The sequence below is a fragment of the Acromyrmex echinatior genome, chromosome 18 (genome assembly GCF_024713525.1).
Source record: "Acromyrmex echinatior isolate Ae372 chromosome 18, ASM2471352v2, whole genome shotgun sequence".
Taxonomy (NCBI): domain Eukaryota; kingdom Metazoa; phylum Arthropoda; class Insecta; order Hymenoptera; family Formicidae; genus Acromyrmex; species Acromyrmex echinatior.
Window position 1 is genome coordinate 831,046 of NC_141869.1, and position 19,510 is coordinate 850,555.

Sequence of the window (19,510 nt, forward strand, 5' to 3'; positions counted from 1 at the left end):
ACAAAGAAAAGCTCATATAAAATATAGCGATGTTCCCGGAAGCCCCTTCTTTCCCTTTTTCGCTAAGCAGAAAAATTCTTTCGATTAATATCAAGTGTGGAATTCCCGACAGCCATTGTAGTATAACGCAGTACAATGGAAACAATGAGCAAGTTTTTTAATTCATCGATTGATCAATCGCACTGTGCGCAAATGTAATTTTGTTTCATAAAAGCTGCATTTGCGCATAATGTAATTGATCAATCGATAAATTAAGAAATTTACCTAATATTTATATCACCGACCAAGTACTATAATATTAATGATCGCCTGGGCAAATTTTCGTCCATACAAAAAGAGCTCGGAAATAATTGAACGCTGACATTATCGACAATAATGATATAATTGATATAATCTTTAGTAGCACAGAACATTGGCTATTTATTGGCTAAGATTAGCTAAATATTGGTTATATTGGGGATACATTGGCCAATATTTCCCAATGTAATACCAATATTGTTAATATAATACGTACCAATATCGCATGTCAATCATTACCTAATATTGCCTTTATTTGTTATTTATTTATTATTTATTTATTTATTTGTCCTTATTATTGGATATATATTGTGGATAGATTGTTTATAACATATATGTACAATTAAGTAACATATTTATCAATCGAAGAAATGGTGTAGCATATAACGCAAAAGAGTTCAGAGATCTCAGGTTCGAGTCCCGTAGATAAGTGAATTTTCACTCAATTATGTCTAATATTGATTATACATTATATTGATTATACATTGATTTATACATTATATTGATTATACATTATTTCCTAATATTAGCGAAATATTGAAAAACAATGTATAGCCAATGTAAAACGTTAGGTAAAAATTGAATCCCCAATATTTGCCCAATATTGTTGAACCAATATTGGCTAAATATGATTAAGCGTCAACAATAGCTTTACAATATTGGATCAATATTAGTTATTCAATGTTTTAATATTGGCTGTACATTCATTTCCCAATATTGCGCCAATAATTTGTGCTACTAGGGGGAAATTAACATAAATATTTGGCTAATATTTATTGAAATTTTGGAATTAATAAATATTAGCCATTTTTGAATTCATGATTTTTTGTTACATAAATGCCCCATAAATAAATATGTATAGCTATATCTTATATATTGTTGAAAAATTACAATTTTTTTCTCTGCACTTATTATTTCTGTTGATAATCAAACTTTGACGATAACACTGAAATCACAATTTTAAAGAAAAATCGAGTATTGAATGAGTTTTAAATGCATAAACACGTCTACAAAACTATAAATAAATCATAAAATTAGTACATTATATTTTTTATTTTTAATCACTTCAATATTATGACCTTCTACAAGAAAGTTTCAGAAGTTAGAAGCAAAAATTAACGACTGTGATTGGTCAATTTTTAGCTTCTGATTTCTGATTTATGACTAATGGCTTATTGTAGAAGGATCATTAACACAAATGCAAACTCTCGTAAAGATGTCGGTCTTTAATAGTATCTCATCGCTGTCGGTGCTGAACTTAAAGTAATTCTTTTTTTCCATTCCGTTATTTAAGTTATGCCGCGCTTGAATTTTTCGACTGCAATGATTGGTCGCGTCATATTCTTTTCTGGCCAATAAAAATTGAAGTACATTATTGATCAGACTCTCTGCTAGGGACTCTAGATCGAGCTAGTTCGGATCTGCAATAGGTGTTTTAATCCTTAAGTCGCAAGAAATTGACCAATTATAGTCGAATATGAGGAGAATAATCGACTATGGCTTACTCAGCAAACGAGGATGGATAAAAATGGATTGAAATTTTTTTCTATTTGAATGCGTATTTTAAATAACAAATACTTTTTTTGGATTCAATTGGATGCAATTGGATTGAAAAACTGCATTTCCTATTCAATGTGATTATTGAAGGTAGCCATATTCTTAGTTAGAACAGACGCATGCATGCTAAAAATTGGAGACCACATGAAAAGTTGTCTATATGTATGTACTTATACTGTGACTTCGTTGCGATTGGTCGAGCGTATCGCGTTTAAAGTCTCGATAATTTGTATAGTTCATGATTGAACGACAGCTACGGCAGTGATGTCAAATTATTCATAATAGTTCATGATGGTTCATGATGACGTTTCGTGTGCATTCCACATTCGTATGTGAGACAGATTAATAAATTCTTGGCAACAATCCCTTTGATAATCTCATCGTGTCAAGATTCCGTCGAGACAGTCAATGATAACACAGACACAAGCGTGCTCGACGATAATTGCCTTTTATTACATTTCTGTAACGTCTAAAAAATTATCCTGATACTTGATTGGGACACGTCTGATAGGGAGATAGCAGAATCTGTCGCTATCTCGATTTAGCTACGTTAAATGGTGAAAATGACGCCATTTGATGAGGGGAGGATTAGACAAGGCATATCTAAGGTATAAACATTTTCATTGTTACATTAATGATGTTATAATGATGTCATCACATCAATCTCGTAATATAAAAAGAGAATGTTGTTTTTCAGTATCAAAATCCAGATATAACAAAGAAGCATGTAATAAATGTCTTAAATACTTACAAAGGCTTGGTGTATAAAATTGAACCTTTTGGTAAGTAAAATTATTTGTGATAATAATTTTAAATATGCTTCTTGATATTCCTAAGATCATTAAACTTATTTGCCGTTCACAACTAGTTTTCAATGATGGCTCACGTAAAGAACTACTCAACTTGCAAGGAACTATACCAGTTGTTTACAAAGGTAATCTTTTTTGAGAGTAATTTTTAAACATAAATGTTAATCGTATGATAAACTATTAAATATATAACAAGTAAGAATTTAAAGCTTATAACAGTCGAAGTCGGAACTTTAATTCTTAAATAATATAATGTGTATATATATATGCACATGCATATATACTACTTATAGTCATTTGAACTGTGCTCCAAATTGATTTTCCGGACTTATAAACACAAACTACTATAATAATATCACAAATTAAATTAAATCGACAAGCAATTTTTAATAATTTGATGTTCAATCAGGCACTATATTAGAAAGATGTCAATGTGCTGCAAAACTAAATAAATTTAAAGCTATTAAAAATTGTTTCTTGTTCCTTTTCTAGGTTCTTGTTACAATATTCCAATATGCATATGGTTGATGGATACTCATCCTAATAATGCACCTATGTGTTACGTTAAGCCAACAGCAGATATGCATATTAAAGTCAGTATGTTTGTGGATCACAACGGTAAAATTTATTTGCCATATCTTCATGACTGGGTGCCTGTGAGTAGATTCACTATTGATCACTAAAAATGAATAATTCTGATAACGAGATATAAAAAGCTAAGAATCAGAAAAAACTTAATAAATTAACTCCATTATTCGTTTAACATAAGTATAATTAAAGATAGAAATAATAAATCAAACTGTAAAAAGTACAAAAGTTAAAGTGCTAGAATACAATTACATACATGTTTCGACCTTATATTTAGGCCCTCTTTAAATGTACATAAAATTTTTTTACCCGGCGTAATATAATATATTATTCAAAAATTAAGTGACTGTTTTGTTGCATAATTGGATGAGTGTTAAAACAGAGAAAACGGAAAATTGCTCGTCAAGCGATTGATTGCGAAAATTTCTCGTTGTTTGAAAGAGAACATTAAGAAACATAGAAATGTTATAAATTAATCTAAAATTTTTTATTTAGAACATGCATAATACGTCTCTCTTGTAAAAACTCACCTCATAATCCGACAATTGAGAAAAATCATGTTAATATTATAGAAAAATCGTCAAATTTCGATGTCAAAAGCGATAAAAAAAAATTAATATCACGTAATAAGTATGTAACATCCAATGTATAAAATAAAAAGTAACGAAAAGCATCTATCGTTCTCGACGGATTCAACTGTATTGCGATAAATTTTGGCAATACAAAGTCAAACATTGTTTATTATCGGAATATATGAAAAATTCAAACAATTCAATAGAAATGGTATCAAGGTCTCTTATTATATACAAATAAATTAAAGAAATTTATCAAAGTACATAAAGATCCTTTGGACTCTTTCTCGAAATCTAATGTTGTTTATAAAATAAACCGCAATAACTGTGACGCATCTTACGTGGGACAAACTGAGAGAAAGCTGAAAACTCGGATTTCAGAACATCGAAATCATATACGTTGGAACATCAGCTAAATCGGTAATAACAGATCATCGATCGCAATTGGGTCATGATTTTGATTGGAATAATATTCAAATCTTGGATGAAGAATCGATTTACAATAAGCGCCTTTTCTCAGAAATGCTTAACATTAAAAAAGTAACAGCCTTAATCTACAGACGGACACAGAAGGTCTTCATAAATCATACATTCCGATAATAAACAATGTTTTATCTCACTCATCCAATTATGCAACGAAACAGTCGCTTTCTTAATTTTTGAATAATGTATTATTAGGTGTTGGAATTAATTCGTAGCGTTTTTAATGAAAGAATGTTATTTATTTCACATGAGCATTAAAAAATACATTAATGAAAGTACTTCCCATCACTTGTAAAACGCTACGAATTAATTCCAACACCTAATATATTATACTATGCCGGGTAAAAAAACTTTTACATTTGAAGAGGGCCTAAATATAAGGTCGAAACATGTACGTAATTGTATTCTAGTGTTTTAACTTTTGTACTTTCTACAGTTTGATTTATTATTTCTATCTTTAATTATACTTATGTTAAACGAATAATGGAGTTTTATTAAGTTTTTTCTGATTCTTATTAGCCTTTTATATCTCGTTGTCGGATTTTGAACATTAAGAATCTTGTTACTTCAAGTTTTTTATTCTAATGAATAATTCTGTAATATTTATTTATTTATTCTTTTATATTGCAGCATAATTCAGATTTGCTTGCTTTAATTCAAGTTATGATTGTTACCTTTGGGGAACAACCTCCAGTTTATGCTAAGACAAGATCAGAAACGCAACAGAGTTCGACACCGTATCCTGTTCAGTGTAAATACACTTATAGAGTTCCATAATAAGTTTTTAAAAAATTTTTTATTATTGTCTCATTTAAATACCTCGTACAAATTTGTCATGCAGCATTCATGCCTGTACCTGGTAGTGGAAATGTATCAAGTTCTGGCTTTCCTCCGTATCCACCAAGTTCTCAATACTCCAGTGGTAGTAATGTGTATCCGCCATATCCCCCAACAGCATCCGGAGGATTCCCGTATCCAAGCTCTTATGGTTCTTATGCAGGAACCACGCCCAGTTATCCACCACAAAGTTACAGTGGTTCATATCCACCGTATCCACCAGTCACGCAACCGGTATACAATTATTATTTTATTTTTAGCCCAAGGCATTTATAATTAATATTCACATTTTAATTATAATGTACAAATTATTATTAAACAGTTACTGAAAAATATATCAGATTAAATAAATATTTGTAATTATTCGCAAGTCGCCGACGGTACAACCAAATTCCAGTGGATCTGGCACGATCACAGAGGAGCACATAAGAGCATCCTTGCTGTCTGCGGTAGAAGATAAGCTTCGGCGTCGACTCAAGGAACAGTTCTCACAGTTACAGGCCGAGCTCGAGACGCTGCGACGAACGCAGCAAGAGCTAACGAGCGGTTCGTCGCATTTGGCAGATCTTTTTGATAAACTCAAAAAAGAGAAACAGGAACTCGAAAAAAATGTTAATATTTTACAAGATAAGGAGGCAGAATTAGAAAAAGAGATTGCCAAATTGTCTGATAATCAATCGATAGATGTCGATGAAGCTGTTACTACTATAGCGCCTTTGTATAAACAGTAAGCATATAAATAACGATTTTATTGCTAAATAATTTTATGAATTTTCAGTATGAATTGATATTGTAATGAATAAGTTTGATTAACATCATTTAATTTCCAGAATGCTAAATGCTTTTGCCGAAGAAGCAGCCACGGAAGATGCTATTTACTATCTCGCTGAAGGACTGCGATCCGGCATATTAGATTTAGATGCGTTCCTGAAGCAAGTTCGACAACTATCACGTAGACAATTTATGTTGAGAGCATTAATGCAGAGATGTCGACAGAAAGCCGGTTTGGTCGGTTAAACATATTCCTCATGCGCTTCATCCTAAACTGCAATATTTCATTTTGTTCTAAATAAAATATATCATACATACATTGTGCTATACGGTGAAAATGGAACATGTATAATTTATATATCGGTGTCGAAAAGCACAGAGGATTATTTCATCGACAATAAACGTCATATTCTTCTCTGTATGAAGTAGTGAAAAAAAAAAGACTTGTATTTTACAAGAAAAACATTTAATAGAATGTATATGTTAATGAAGATACAGTAATTATAGCACGTTCAAATATGGAAGTAGATGATGTAATTCTTTCGCACAGAACTATATATGTTATTACTATAATATTGCATGATGAGATTAATAACGTTATAGTCTATGTTTATAGAAAACGAATGCGAGTCTTTATTTTCTTGAGGTGTCACAAAACTCGTTGTGTACCTGTATTACAAACTTCATGCCTTCATTGTGATAAAGATTGAATAAACTTATGCACAATATAAAATATTCGGAATTATGTGTTTGTCTCTACAGCAATGATTATTACAAGAAATCTTTCCGAGTTTAATTACACTATTGTGTATCCTCTCTCTCTCTCTCTCTCTCTCTCTCTCTCTCTCTCTCTCTCTCTATTAAAATAAATTAAAAAAACTAATCCATATTTCATATTACATATATATATATATATTTTTTTTTTTAACAAATACATGATATTTGCTCAGTAAAAATATTAACTCCTTATCGATACATAATTTCTAGTTGTCTATACATAAATTCCAACCCAGAGCAGCAGAAATAATACTCCAAAGCTAGAGAATAGCGCTGCGACCAATGAAATTAGTGCTTCCTTGCATATATCTCGCGTGAATTTCGTGCTGGTAACCTCGTATACGAAGAACCAGGCCGTGAAAAATACTCCAATTCCTAATAGAACCACAGCCAGCAGAGGAAAGACAGCTGGATTTACCGGCGAGACGTATCTCGTCATCGACTCGATTTCAACCTAAAATCAACAACAAAAAATTAAATCAGAAACAAAACAGCTGATTCGCACGCAAATATTTAATTTATACCTATACTTGGTTTAAATTTATATCTTTTCTGTGTTCTTTTACTCGTATTTCTTGAGGCGAATACGATTAAGGTTAGACGTGATTTGGATCTATACTAACTTTACGAGAGGAAAGAATTAAGGAAAGAATTTTCGATTGTTCACGTAAGGAATAACAATTGCTACTTGCCATTTTTTGAAATTGATGCGTGTCTACGTAGTTCGAAAGAAAATACTCCGGTCAAAGTGTCAAACACTTTGTGAGTCGCAACGAATCGTCAAACAGGCTGACATCGTGGCATCAGCTGGCATTAGCGCGATTAAGCATAGCGCGTAAAATTATCGAGATAGTTAGCGGAATGAAAGTATTTGCTTCTACCGTGACGTCATCTTGCATCAATCATATTTAATTATATTTCCGCAAATATTTCTTTTTTTTTTTATTGTCTCAGTCGATAAAACGGCCATTCAACCGTTACAATTACACTTTGCGCTGCATTTTTTTTCATTTCAATATAAAAATACGAAATACGCGGATATCTTCTTCATCCTGAAAACAGAAAATGTGAAAAAAAAAAGTACAATTTAAACCATTCAGATAGCTCATTTTGCGTTATACAATATTTCTCTCTCCGGTGTTCCATTTTAAATAACGAAAGTGCAGCAGAGTGCAGTTTAACGGTTTCGGACTTTTGGAGAAGAAAGGCCGAGCTGGGTGAAAGAAGGAAAGAGTCTCCGCGCTTCTCCGTTCTCGACCTTCTCCGTACGTCGTGTTCCACGCTTGAGCGCCTGTTCGCGCTGGAGAGCGTCCGGTGGTGGATATCACGTTCAACTGCACGTCCAACCGTACTTGATCGCACTTGATTCTCTCGTTGGTTCTGGTATCATTGTACATCGTACTATCGTCGTGCATCGTCCCGCGTTCGCGTCATTTACGTTGTAACTGTCTACGTCGTAACTGTCAGGAACGACCGGGGTAGCTGCAAGAGCCGCTGGAACAGTGGCGTAATCGCGTACCGAGTGGTCGCGAGGAAATAGTGTGCGTGACGAGCGGTTTTTAGAGCAGACGGTGCTAAAGAGTGCTAAAGAGAATCGACAGGAGGATACATATACGCGTGCATGCGATGTTAGTCGTTCGTCGACTGAACGAATTTGCGCGACGTGTTGCACCATTTTCCTTTCCCCGTGCGTGCGTCCCCACGCCACGCCGATGTGAGTCGGACGATCGTCCTGGGCTACGATAAATCACGACACATTTAGATATTAAGCTGCAGAGGTAGCGCACGCACGGTCAGCATCATGTTCTGGACGAATAATTACGTGTCATCGCCGCATATCGAGGCATTGCTCAACAAAGAGGTAAGTGACTTCAGACTATCCTCGTTATACTTCCCCCACGAGGGAGCCTTTCCTTTTCTCCCTCCCGCCGGAACCTTGTTGTTAGATAGTACCTAATCGGTTACTCGATTACAGGATGTCACACTTCACGAATTGATGGATGAGGAGGACATCCTTCAGGAATGCAAGAGCCAAAACAAAAAGCTGGTCGAATAGTAAGTGGAAATATTCTTCAGATCTGATTTTGTATCGAGCTTTTATTCTATATGGTATCTTTGAAAAAAAAAAAATACAAATTTTTTCAATATGTAATTTATAGTCTTACAAGGCCTGCCGTTATGGAAGAATTAGTTACGTTAACTACTAAGGAACCATCCACAGACATCGAAGAACGTTGGCGCTACAAGTATCCTAATGTTGCCTGCGAGTTGCTCACATGCGATGTGCCTACATTGAATGAGAAACTGGCAGGTATACTCGGAGCTCTGTTATGATATCTATTGATTGGAGAAGAATATTTGTTAAGTTATATGAATTTTATAAGTGTGTTTCTTGAATCTTTTTTAGGTGACGAGGCACTTTTGGCCAAATTATATTCTTTCATAGATACAGATCAACCATTAAATCCACTACTTGCATCATTTTTCAGTAAAACTATCGGAGTTCTTGTTGCTCGTAAAAGTGACCAGGTAATTATTTTTTAAACATTTCTTATTTTTGTACATAGAAAACTCTTATGTAGTATATATTTTAAGATCAGTCTGTTGTACTTAATATAATAACTTTGAGATTAACATTTTATTCGATAACAAGTAATATTAGTTAAATAACAAACTTTTTCTTACCTTTCCTATATTATCCACATGCTTATCCATCCTATACATTTCCATCTATTCCAGAATTGGTATTCCTATCAGTTCACATGCTTACAGGTTTTAGAATTCCTTAAAAGTCGTCAGAGATGTGTAGATTTGTTGTTGCAACATTTAGAGACTTCGGCTATCATGGACTTAGTACTCAAACTTGTTACTCAGGTTGAGGGCAGTGATATGCGTCAAAACATATTAAATGTAAGACGATTTTTTAAATTTTGATTTATGTGACTATCATTATATAATTAAATTCTATTACTATATTGCATAATTAAATTTTTTTCAACATATATGTGTGTGCGTCTTTTTGATAGTGGCTAGATAGTCAACATTTAGTGCAAAGACTGGTAAAATTGTTAGCACCTACTTCAGAAGTAGCCAAACACGCTAACGCGGCACAATTACTTTGCGATATGGTGACAGTAGCTAGAGAAACTCAACGTACATCTACAGAACGTGCTGATCCAGATCCTATTTTAAATACTTTAGAATCGTAAGTCTATTCCTGCAAATTTATGATAATTTATTGTTTACACGAATATTTACAAATAACATGTATTTTGTTACACAGAGGAGAAACTGTGAGCCTATTGTTAGAAACTATCCTAACAGTAGAAAAAGTAGAAAGTAGTATTGTCGGTGGAATACAAGTACTTTTGGTACTTTTAGGTCAAAGGGCCAGCAAGTACGACGTTTTTATATATATTTTGCAATATTACAAAATTATAATTTATAAATAAAGCATAATATACAATAGCTTGAATTTTTTGTAGCACATCAAATGAAGGAGATGTACATGGTAATAGCGAAGATACTACGGATAATGAGCAGTGTATTAAAATTTCGAATGCTACCTTACCATATTTGGAACATCTTCACAAACTTCTTCTAGAGCCGCCATATGTAAGAGTGACTTGCAAACATTTTGAAAAAATTGTGTGTGTGTGTGTGTGTGTGTGTGTGCGCGCGCGCGTGCGCGTGCGTGTGCGTGTGTGTGCATAACAATATTTTACTCTTTATTATATATTTTACAAACGATAAAATTTTTATTGCTCAGAAACCTGCCGTCAAAACAACTGTTGGACTACTAGAATGTCCATTAGGCAATACTCGTTTGCATGTAGCAAAGTTGTTAAGTGCTTTACTGGCGACGGAGAATTTAAAGATCCATGAAAGTTTAGAAACTTTGGGAACATTCCAAACATTGTTGGTAAGATCATATTATATGAGTGTATCATTAAGAATTTTTATTATATTGTCTACTTTTGTTTATTCTTAACCCAAAAATGTATTATAGGATTTGTTTTTCAAATATACCTGGAATAATTTCTTACATACGCAAGTACAACAGTGCCTGGCCTTAGCTATTAATTGCGGACAACGGGATAATGATATTATTTATAATAATGTGAGTTATATCTTTTATAATATGGAAATAAGTTATGACACAAAAGAACATATTAAATAATTTGAATGTCTTAATTTACAGATATTTATCAAGTGCAAATTAATAGAGAGAATCTTAGAAGCATGGGATAAAAACGAGAGTAAACAGTAAGATTACCAAAAGTATTAAATTTAGCGGAATATTTCGCATATATTGCAATAGAGAATTCAGAGTTATAACTTCGAGATTTGATTGCAGAAACAAAGAAAATGGTGTTCGTCAAGGTTACATGGGACATTTAATAAATATTGCGAACAATATCGTCACTCAATGCGAAAAAAATAATATACTGACCAGCTTCTTAAAGAACAATGTATCACCCGAGTGTCTTACTAGATGGGAAAATCTTGTGAGTGTACAGTTGGTGGAAATTAATAAAATTCATCAAACTGTAATGATGGTATGTAGTAATGTGACATATATTTCTTATTTTTTTTCTTTTTCTTGTAAGTATATCGCTTCTATGGATTTAGAAATAACACGTAATATCACTCATTCATTTATAATAATTTATAACAAAAAATTTTAATTTTTCTTTCATTGTATGTCGTAATTTAATATGACTGCAATGAGAAAGCAACAGTTTTTAATTATATAATGGAATTTTTAGGGTGATCAAACTCCCGATGTGTACCTGATGAGCTCCGAGGAAAATCCAAATGAATACAACTCTTACTCGCAAGAGACATATATTCAACAGGTTAGCGGTTACATTCATATATTATTGATACATAAATCGAGATTATCTAGTTCTTTATTTATCGTGCGGATTCTTGGTATTAGATGTACTCCAATTATCAGGGTCAGCAAATAACACCTCCGTTCATCGAGAATTTTGGATTCCACGATGATGAGTTTAATGATGGTGATGACGCACTTCAGTAAGTATAAACGCGAGATTTCATTAAAAAATATAGCACTACTAGGTCCGCGATCATAGAACTTACAAGAGTCAAGAAAGAACACGCGTGAGAAGAACGCAACCTTAATATTGTCATAGTCATTTCTCTCCCCACTGTTTTCGTTAAGAGGTATGATATTATAGTAATCCAGTTGACCAATTAACAACGTTGGCCTTTAATCTCAGTGAAGAAGATCTCGACAAGCGGGAAGATATGTTCAATAAGGTAGATATCTCAATATTTAACTGTTATCGAATACGTATTGTATTATATTTGAAATTGAAAAAATTGATAACTTTTGTTAAAGCTGTGCCAACAAAAACAAAAAGCCGGGCTTGAAGATTGCGGCAGTGGCTTAGAATGGGGAGATGAGGGCGAGTTGACGTTCCAGACTGTGGTGGACAAACGGGATTGGCATTCAAAGCAACAACATCAGGATTCTAGTTCATCGGATGATTCTAATTCGTCGGAGGATTCTAGTTCGTCAGAGGAGGAACCACGCACGAACATGAATATGGAGGTCGAAACGACAGATCGTATGTTTCTATAAAAAATTCTTATATTACTTGATTAAAAAAAAAAGCTCGAAATTTTATCGAAATCGCTTATGTAATCTTAGCTTGGAACAATACCGAACCTCCGAACACTATACTTCCACCAGTCAATCCATGGGATGTGGCATCGTCGGAACCAATAGAATCTACAGGTTGGGCCAATTTCGAAAATTTCGAAAATACTTTGAGTATAGAGAACACCGTGAGCGAAGAGAAAAAGCCGTGCGATGAACTTAAAGAGAAAATATCAGAAGCTACAGCTGTAAACCTAACGGAAAAGAATGTAACTTGTAGCAAAAGTGTTGGTGATGGTAACGAAAAGAGCACAGACTATGTAGATAGTCAAGTAGTCGAAATGAAGTTGCCAGCTGAGGAAATTAATCTCAATGATAGTAAAAGTGATGAGCACAAGATGATTTCCGCGAATGAGAACGTCAATAGCGAGTTATCGGTCAGTAGGTATGTATGTAGCATAATAATAGTTAGCGTACATAATCTATCCAATCTAAAATGAATTATTTGAAAAATTTGTTTTTCAGAGATTTTAAGGACACGGAGAACATCGAAACAGTAAAGGATACGAAGAACGTAGAGAATGAAAAGTCGTCAATTGAACAAGTTCCAGCCGCTTCGTTGGAAAGTACATCCACTAGCACTGTTGACGCCATACCGGTGCCTAAAGACGCTAAATGAAACGTTCCCCTCTGCCTATGTTAAATGATCTATGGCAATAGGAGGGGGGAGGGGGGAAGGAGAGAGAGAGAATCATATCAGTATCGAGTCGTAACGATTGATCGGATGCATATTGCGCCTTCTCTATTTTTCATTAGACACCACGTTAATTGCTTTAAGAAAACGTTGATGGGTACATTATGGTCCCGCTGCAGGGTATCTCTTAAAATAAATCCGGAATGCCGAAAAATGATTGACGCTCAACTACACTTAGCGAATAATTTGATGTTTATTATATATAGGTATATCCCATCCCCTTTTTACCTCACCTTTTGAATGGCCAACATCTATAAGTATCCCTGCGAAAATCAAGTCCTCCCTCTGTCCCGTATATTTTACAATTATTGTTAAGAGTTTCGTAAATTGTTATTTATACGTAACTGATAACTGATTTCTAACAAAGGGAGCGAAGAATGGAGAGAATAAATCGCAACATTTTTGTGCGATACATATAGACAATTTGTAAAGAGAGATGATGGATAAATTTCACATCCGCTTGCTCCACTCGTGACATTTAATTTTTTTACACATAGACGAACACACACATACACAGAACATTTACTATATGTTTATATATTAAAAAAGCGGATGAGAAACATAAGAGAAAAGAGTTATCGTAACGCTGTTTGATATTATATAAGACCGGTATTTCACAAACTGGTGCTTTTGCTTATTCCTTCGATAAGGCAAAGGTACTTAGGTGCAGTGCCTACTGTTTAACTGAGTGTACGTTAGTTCAACGATACGATACGAGCAGAAAAAAGGGAGGAGAGAGAAAATCGAGAGTATTTTTATTACCTTTTGTCGTAATAATCAGTCGAAATTTGTACATGATATCATATTAATCGAGAGCTCTTGACGAACTTGCGCACTTATTTGCATTCCGAAATAACAAAAAAAACAAGGAAAGATTTATACGTATGTTTAAGCGACGTTAAAAGTCTTTCATCAAGATCTTCCAGAAGTGAATAGTTAAATTGCGGGAACTAATGTCAAAGCGTCGCGCATGCTTCGATTGAGCTACCTTATGTATATCCATCATTCTTCGAGAGATCATTCTATGAATTATGTTACCTGATTGTTCCACGACTTTCTTCTGCCTCGCAGACTTTGCAGCAGCAATGTGTTTATAGCGTTGTACACGAGATATTGTTCATAATTAAATGAAAAAAAGCTAATAAAACATTGTTCTAAATCCTAAGAAAACACACGTGTCACAGCATTACTAGTTTAATATCGAAATTTATAAATTGCATACAGCGCACTCTGCATTTTCTTTATGTTCTATATTTTATACGACATATAATTAATAATTTACTATACACGTCTATTGCGAGAATGTCGCGTATGCGCAGTCTTTATGTTTCACATTTTACTTTTTGCTTCCGATCCATAAACGCCTTTAGATGTATGATAGAATACACCCCGTATTCTGCCGTACTCGCTTTGATAAAAAAAAAAATTCGTTGAAATTAGGAGAATTGATCTTCCTGCGGTGAATTATACCATGATATGTCGATTTTTTCTTGTCTGCAAAACAAAAAAAGACGACGTTGAAATTATTGTTCGAAAGTAAGCGTGGCTTTCATTTTTAATGGGAACGTACAGATTTCCCAAGGGTTCTTAAAATGATCCTATGTCCTAAGGACATTCCCGGGACTATTTCTTTTTTACTTTTTAAAATCAAAATTTGATTTATTTTTCAATATAGCCTTCTTTTAAAAAGTCACTAATTTATTAAACTGCCAACGTACGTTTCAAAACTTTACTCTGAGTAAAAGAATTAATTCATAATAATCATCGGTTCTTATTTCAAAACCATCTTAAATAGTGTCTTAAACAAGAAGAAGAAAAAGATAGCATCTTAAGAGGTCTATACGTTTCTCGAACTTGAAAAATAGTCAAAATGTGGCGAGAGATTGTAAGAAAATTATTAGGCCGATTGATTTAATTTTTTTTTTAATTTAAAGATGCACTTTTAATGAACATAAAACATATGCACAAATTTACAAAAATATGGCGGCTACGTCCAATGGCATACGTTTTTTAGTACATTTTTTTTTTATTAAACGGTGGGCATAATGAATTCATAATATTTATGTGAAACAAAAATTTTTGATTTTTTTATCATCTTTTAGAATTGTAATTCTCGTATGACAAGAAAAATTAAAAAAAAGATTACGGAAATGGTTACAATTTGAAGAAAAGATTCGTTATTTTCACAAAAAAATTAATAAATATTAATAAGATTCTATACGTATAAAACAATGTAGTACAAAAGAAGGGCAAAGAGCCAGTAATGTATAAAAGAACTTTAATTTCAATTAGCATTAAAAATTCATATAAACAATTACAATTAACAACAAACATTTCGACTCCAATCAAGTCATGTTCAATGTAGTCTTAATATATCAACGTTGTTCTAATTGTAATTGTAATTGTTTATATGAATTTTTAATGCTAATTGAAATTAAAGTTCTTTTATACATTACTGGCTCTTTGCCCTTCTTTTGTACTACATTGTTTCACAAAAAAATATCTATTTTTTTATTGTTATTCGAAAATGATTAACTTTATTTAAAAAAGCCTTCGTGACATGATCGAGCGAATCTAATTTAAAATACGTATATCAAAAATGAAGTTAATCGGACGAACGATGAGACAATTATTATGTCGACCGTTCTGAAAAAATGATATTTCGAGAAAAACGCGTTTAATGTTTTGCAAGAGTGCGATAAAATGAAAAATTTTTTTTTTATCTGGTCTTAAAACGTTTCTAAGATATATACTTTTTAAAATAAGTAAAAAAAAAAATCGATTTTTTGAAGCTGAAAAACATATATGACTCCTTAAGGCAGATCTTAAAATAAGAACCGCTGTAAATACTAGTTCATGAGTCAACTATTTTTTTTCAAGAGTTTTGGCATGCAACCCTGGACGTCCTTCGGATAAATGAAAAGTGAAATGCGGGGAGGCAAAAAATAAAATAAAATGTTTTACCCTTCGGTGCTTTCGCTGATCGTTGTATTATCGTCGTCCGCGAGAATTCCAATCTCGTAAACTACAGCTTTTATCACGTATCTGAAGACGGAAAAAAAACGTTTACAGCAAAATTATCATATATATATATATATATATATACGCGTATTATATGTTAAAGAATATTAAAAGAGATTTACACGTCGGTGTTGGTCGAGATGTCCGTCGAAATTTCTGTCGAATTCTCATGATTATTTATTAAATCCGGGAGAGGACTGGCACCCACTCGTTGCAACGTCATCGATGTTAAAATTAATGTAAATAATAAGAGCGCGATGTAAGCTGGCCAGAAAGGCTGATGTGAAGTGATGCGCGACATTTTAAAGTTATACAAAGCTGCGAACGAATTCCACCGCGACTTTTATAGTGATGGACATTTGTCTCTCATTAACACCACCGTGACTTATACGTAGATACTTTTGCATTACGCATTCTCGATTGGTTCATAAGTGGCACGTGGAAAATTTCCTGATTGCGTATTGAGCGATGCAGCTGTTGAATTTCGACGAATATAAATTTTATTAGGTGTTGGAATTAATTCGTAGCGTTTTTAATGAAAGAATGTTATTTATTTCACATGAGCATTAAAAAATACATTAATGAAAGTACTTCCCATCACTTGTAAAACGCTACGAATTAATTCCAACACCTAATATCTGCATAAAAAATGGCTGATATGAAAATTTCAATCTAATTTTTCGCAAAAAAAATTATACTATATATTTAATTAACTTCTAGGAACGGAAAATAGAAAGTCACGCGTGCAAATTATATGCAATTGTGCGCCACACAATTTTCCTACGACAAGTTTGTTAATGAAAATGTCACACTGATAACTCGTTCAAGGTTTTCGAGGAAATCCCAAATGTATTTACGTAAAATGTATATTTTTCACGGTGACGTTATAGAGCAAAATATTTTTCTTAACGCGCAATAGATTGTATTATTATTATTATATATTAATATAATAATATATTATACATAAATTGATTAATATTATTAGATATATATTAATTATTAGATATATATTAATATAATAATATTTTCCCTGATTTCTAATATTATTTGATATAAATTTTAATAGACGTGTATAATTTCTTATATACTTTTAATTTAAAATACTTGAACGAAGCATAAAAGTAACATCGAAAGAAGTTAAATTTTTTAAAACAATGAGACTCCATCCAATTTTATCTTTATATCTTGCCGTCTTAAACGTGATAATTGAATTAGCGTGGTTACGCAAACAAATCGCGTCATTTGGATATACGGATGCATATTGCATATATGCATCCTGCAAAAATAATAGTCGGTATCTCAAATACTATTTTAAACATCTATGTACCTACGTCAGCAATACTCGACAAGTGTATATATATATATATATATATATATATATATATATATACGTACTTAAAAAAAATTATTATAATTGAGAAAAAAATATCAGATGAAGGGAGGAGTATAAAGAAAGTTTTAGTTTGGAATAATAACAACTTCTCTATTTAAAGATATAACTTTTAACTACAAATATTATTAATATTACACATTTTTTGACTTTATTACAGAAATCATTAAAAATGTATACGTAACAATGAAAAGAAGAGTAGTAGAAAAAAAAATCAGTTCATGATAATTAAAAAGTAGCTTCTTTGTTTAAATAAATAACTCAGCCACGTATATATCTTAGACTCGATTCCTCCAACCGTTACTTCGACTTTAAGCGAGATTTAAAACTCTATTTGTCTTGTTTTAAAAGAGAGAGGGAAAGAGAGGATTAGCAGAGATAGAGAGAATTTTAAGCCTCGCTTAAATTAAGTCAACATAACGTTGGTGCAACCGGGCCTTATTACACATAATTTTTTAATTTTATTATAAAAATTATAAAATGAGGAGAGAGAGAAAGAGAGAGAGAGAGAGAGAGAGAGAGAGAGAGAGAGACGTATTATTATCGAGAACAGTTCAAGAAGGAATCTGTTCGAACCAGGAAGTGCAGCTAATAAGCTGCACAGATCATAGATGGTACCAACGTCTCAGTTTTGCTTGATGCATGGTTATCACAAATTATCAAATATATTTATATGTATATAATCGTATCATTGCTTGAAGCATTTATGATTACTGTACAATAGATTGCGAGATATAGGTTTTTCGAATTTAATGTGCGAGTGAATTTCTGCCGGAAACTCGCGAAACATGACGAGTGCCGTAATAACAGATGTACAGCAACCCGATTATCCCAAGTATCAAAGACAGGTTAGGATTCTTGTGTTTAATGTGCAAGATTTATTACAGTCAAAAAACATAGATATATATATATATATATATATATTGCATAATTTATTGACTAAGATTAAAAGGCAAGGCGATAATTTTTTTATTATTTTACGTATATTTTATTTATTCGTAAATGTATGTTTATCTCAAATCTAATCATACCAATTGCAGGGAGGACTGGAGTTGACTCCAGAGGAGATAAACGCCTTACGTCAATGTATGAAAAACTCGAGTATTCTTGCGCCGTCAATCATCTCTGCAGCCATAGGATATGGGATATGTAAGATAACTCCATTTCGCGCAAATGCCAAATATGTCGCCATAGTCAGTGGCGTGGTAGGTCTGATAACAGGTAGAATAAGCGCTGCCAAATCGTGTCTGACAAAAGTCGCTTCCATGCCGAATAGTACTCTTCGAGACAGAATGATGGAATCGGGTTATTTTGGAAATGTTGCTCCTCAGAGGTATTACTTTTGAGTAACGTGGTTGTCCGCGTTTGTTTACGTTTTTTGTTAAAGCTGGGTTTTATGCATCTTTATTTATAGAGAGACATTATATTATCGAGGTTCTCAATCAGAAGTTCAAAGTCCAGCAGGATCATCTACAGAGATAGTATTCGATGATTATCCACCGATGAATTCATACGATACATATTCCAGTATCAATCCAGATAACAGTGAGTTGTTAAAAATGATTGTTAAATTTTCTACACACCTATTACTACATGATGATAACTGTATAAATTATGTTTGAAGGTGATTTCAATGTCTCCGAGGATACGGATTTGTCCGAACCGATAAATATACAAAAAGGGGTCAGTTACGAAGAATTGAGGCATCAAAATAGAGATGAGTTCTATAAGAAACATAAACAGTGGTATACTCCCAAAACAAGAGAATTTCCAGTGAAAGAGACAAGCGAACAGGTTCCCACAACCAGTACCAGTAACCGATCACCAATGCAAGAGAAAACTAAATACGGTGACGTGTGGGATTGAAATTTAATTTCATTGGAGGATAGAGTTTGATCTTCGCGTATTATGAATATTATATGTATATATATCAATAGATGGCACTGCAAATGTGATAAGAGAGTTCGAATTTTACTAAAAATATGAATAAAATAAACGATAAATAAATCACGTTTGCAGTAATTA

The 19,510-nt window shown here is 32.9% G+C and overlaps 5 protein-coding genes across 10 annotated transcripts; 3 read left to right on the plus strand and 2 right to left on the minus strand.

Annotated features, from left to right (window-relative positions):
• The first annotated feature begins 2,085 nt into the window (after positions 1 to 2,085).
• TSG101 (tumor susceptibility gene 101) lies at positions 2,086 to 6,656 on the plus strand. The gene is made up of 8 exons (XM_011063723.2): positions 2,086 to 2,462; positions 2,552 to 2,636; positions 2,723 to 2,788; positions 3,156 to 3,319; positions 4,937 to 5,057; positions 5,148 to 5,377; positions 5,515 to 5,870; positions 5,974 to 6,656. The coding sequence occupies exons 1-8, from the start codon at positions 2,409 to 2,411 to the stop codon at positions 6,158 to 6,160; spliced, it is 1,263 nt and encodes a 420-aa protein (XP_011062025.1). The 5' UTR covers positions 2,086 to 2,408; the 3' UTR covers positions 6,161 to 6,656.
• kud (oligosaccharyltransferase subunit 5 kud) lies at positions 6,359 to 7,952 on the minus strand. The gene is made up of 3 exons (XM_011063730.2): positions 7,813 to 7,952; positions 7,384 to 7,743; positions 6,359 to 7,145 (listed from the first exon to the last, which is right to left on the minus strand). Exons 2-3 carry the CDS (start codon positions 7,384 to 7,386, stop codon positions 6,906 to 6,908), a joined length of 243 nt encoding a protein of 80 aa, XP_011062032.2. The 5' UTR covers positions 7,387 to 7,743; positions 7,813 to 7,952; the 3' UTR covers positions 6,359 to 6,905.
• Positions 7,953 to 8,412: 460 nt separating this feature from the next.
• On the plus strand, positions 8,413 to 14,244 carry fmt (phosphatase 6 regulatory subunit 1-like protein fmt). 5 transcript variants are annotated; one of them, XM_011063725.2, is made up of 18 exons: positions 8,413 to 8,552; positions 8,667 to 8,746; positions 8,851 to 9,002; positions 9,099 to 9,220; positions 9,431 to 9,601; positions 9,718 to 9,896; positions 9,975 to 10,088; positions 10,177 to 10,306; positions 10,461 to 10,613; positions 10,701 to 10,811; positions 10,893 to 10,957; positions 11,049 to 11,250; positions 11,461 to 11,550; positions 11,634 to 11,731; positions 11,896 to 11,977; positions 12,060 to 12,288; positions 12,372 to 12,765; positions 12,846 to 14,244. In XM_011063725.2, the coding sequence occupies exons 1-18, from the start codon at positions 8,493 to 8,495 to the stop codon at positions 12,997 to 12,999; spliced, it is 2,586 nt and encodes an 861-aa protein (XP_011062027.2). In that variant the 5' UTR covers positions 8,413 to 8,492; the 3' UTR covers positions 13,000 to 14,244. The 5 variants fall into 5 exon arrangements, with proteins under 5 accessions (XP_011062027.2, XP_011062029.2, XP_011062028.2 ...); XM_011063727.2 differs by having other exon boundaries at positions 11,938 to 11,977; XM_011063726.2 differs by having other exon boundaries at positions 11,652 to 11,731.
• An 8-nt stretch (positions 14,245 to 14,252) lies between these two features.
• LOC105150558 (uncharacterized) lies at positions 14,253 to 16,437 on the minus strand. The gene is made up of 3 exons (XM_011063724.2): positions 16,218 to 16,437; positions 16,039 to 16,119; positions 14,253 to 14,568 (listed from the first exon to the last, which is right to left on the minus strand). The coding sequence occupies exons 1-3, from the start codon at positions 16,394 to 16,396 to the stop codon at positions 14,511 to 14,513; spliced, it is 318 nt and encodes a 105-aa protein (XP_011062026.1). The 5' UTR covers positions 16,397 to 16,437; the 3' UTR covers positions 14,253 to 14,510.
• A 1,657-nt stretch (positions 16,438 to 18,094) lies between these two features.
• Positions 18,095 to 19,492, plus strand: LOC105150603 (hypothetical protein). Of its 2 annotated transcripts, none has more exons than XM_011063791.2 (4): positions 18,095 to 18,333; positions 18,526 to 18,818; positions 18,900 to 19,030; positions 19,110 to 19,492. In XM_011063791.2, the coding sequence occupies exons 1-4, from the start codon at positions 18,274 to 18,276 to the stop codon at positions 19,349 to 19,351; spliced, it is 726 nt and encodes a 241-aa protein (XP_011062093.2). In that variant the 5' UTR covers positions 18,095 to 18,273; the 3' UTR covers positions 19,352 to 19,492. The 2 variants fall into 2 exon arrangements, with proteins under 2 accessions (XP_011062093.2, XP_087271718.1); XM_087415592.1 differs by having other exon boundaries at positions 18,300 to 18,437.
• The last annotated feature ends 18 nt before the right edge of the window (positions 19,493 to 19,510 follow it).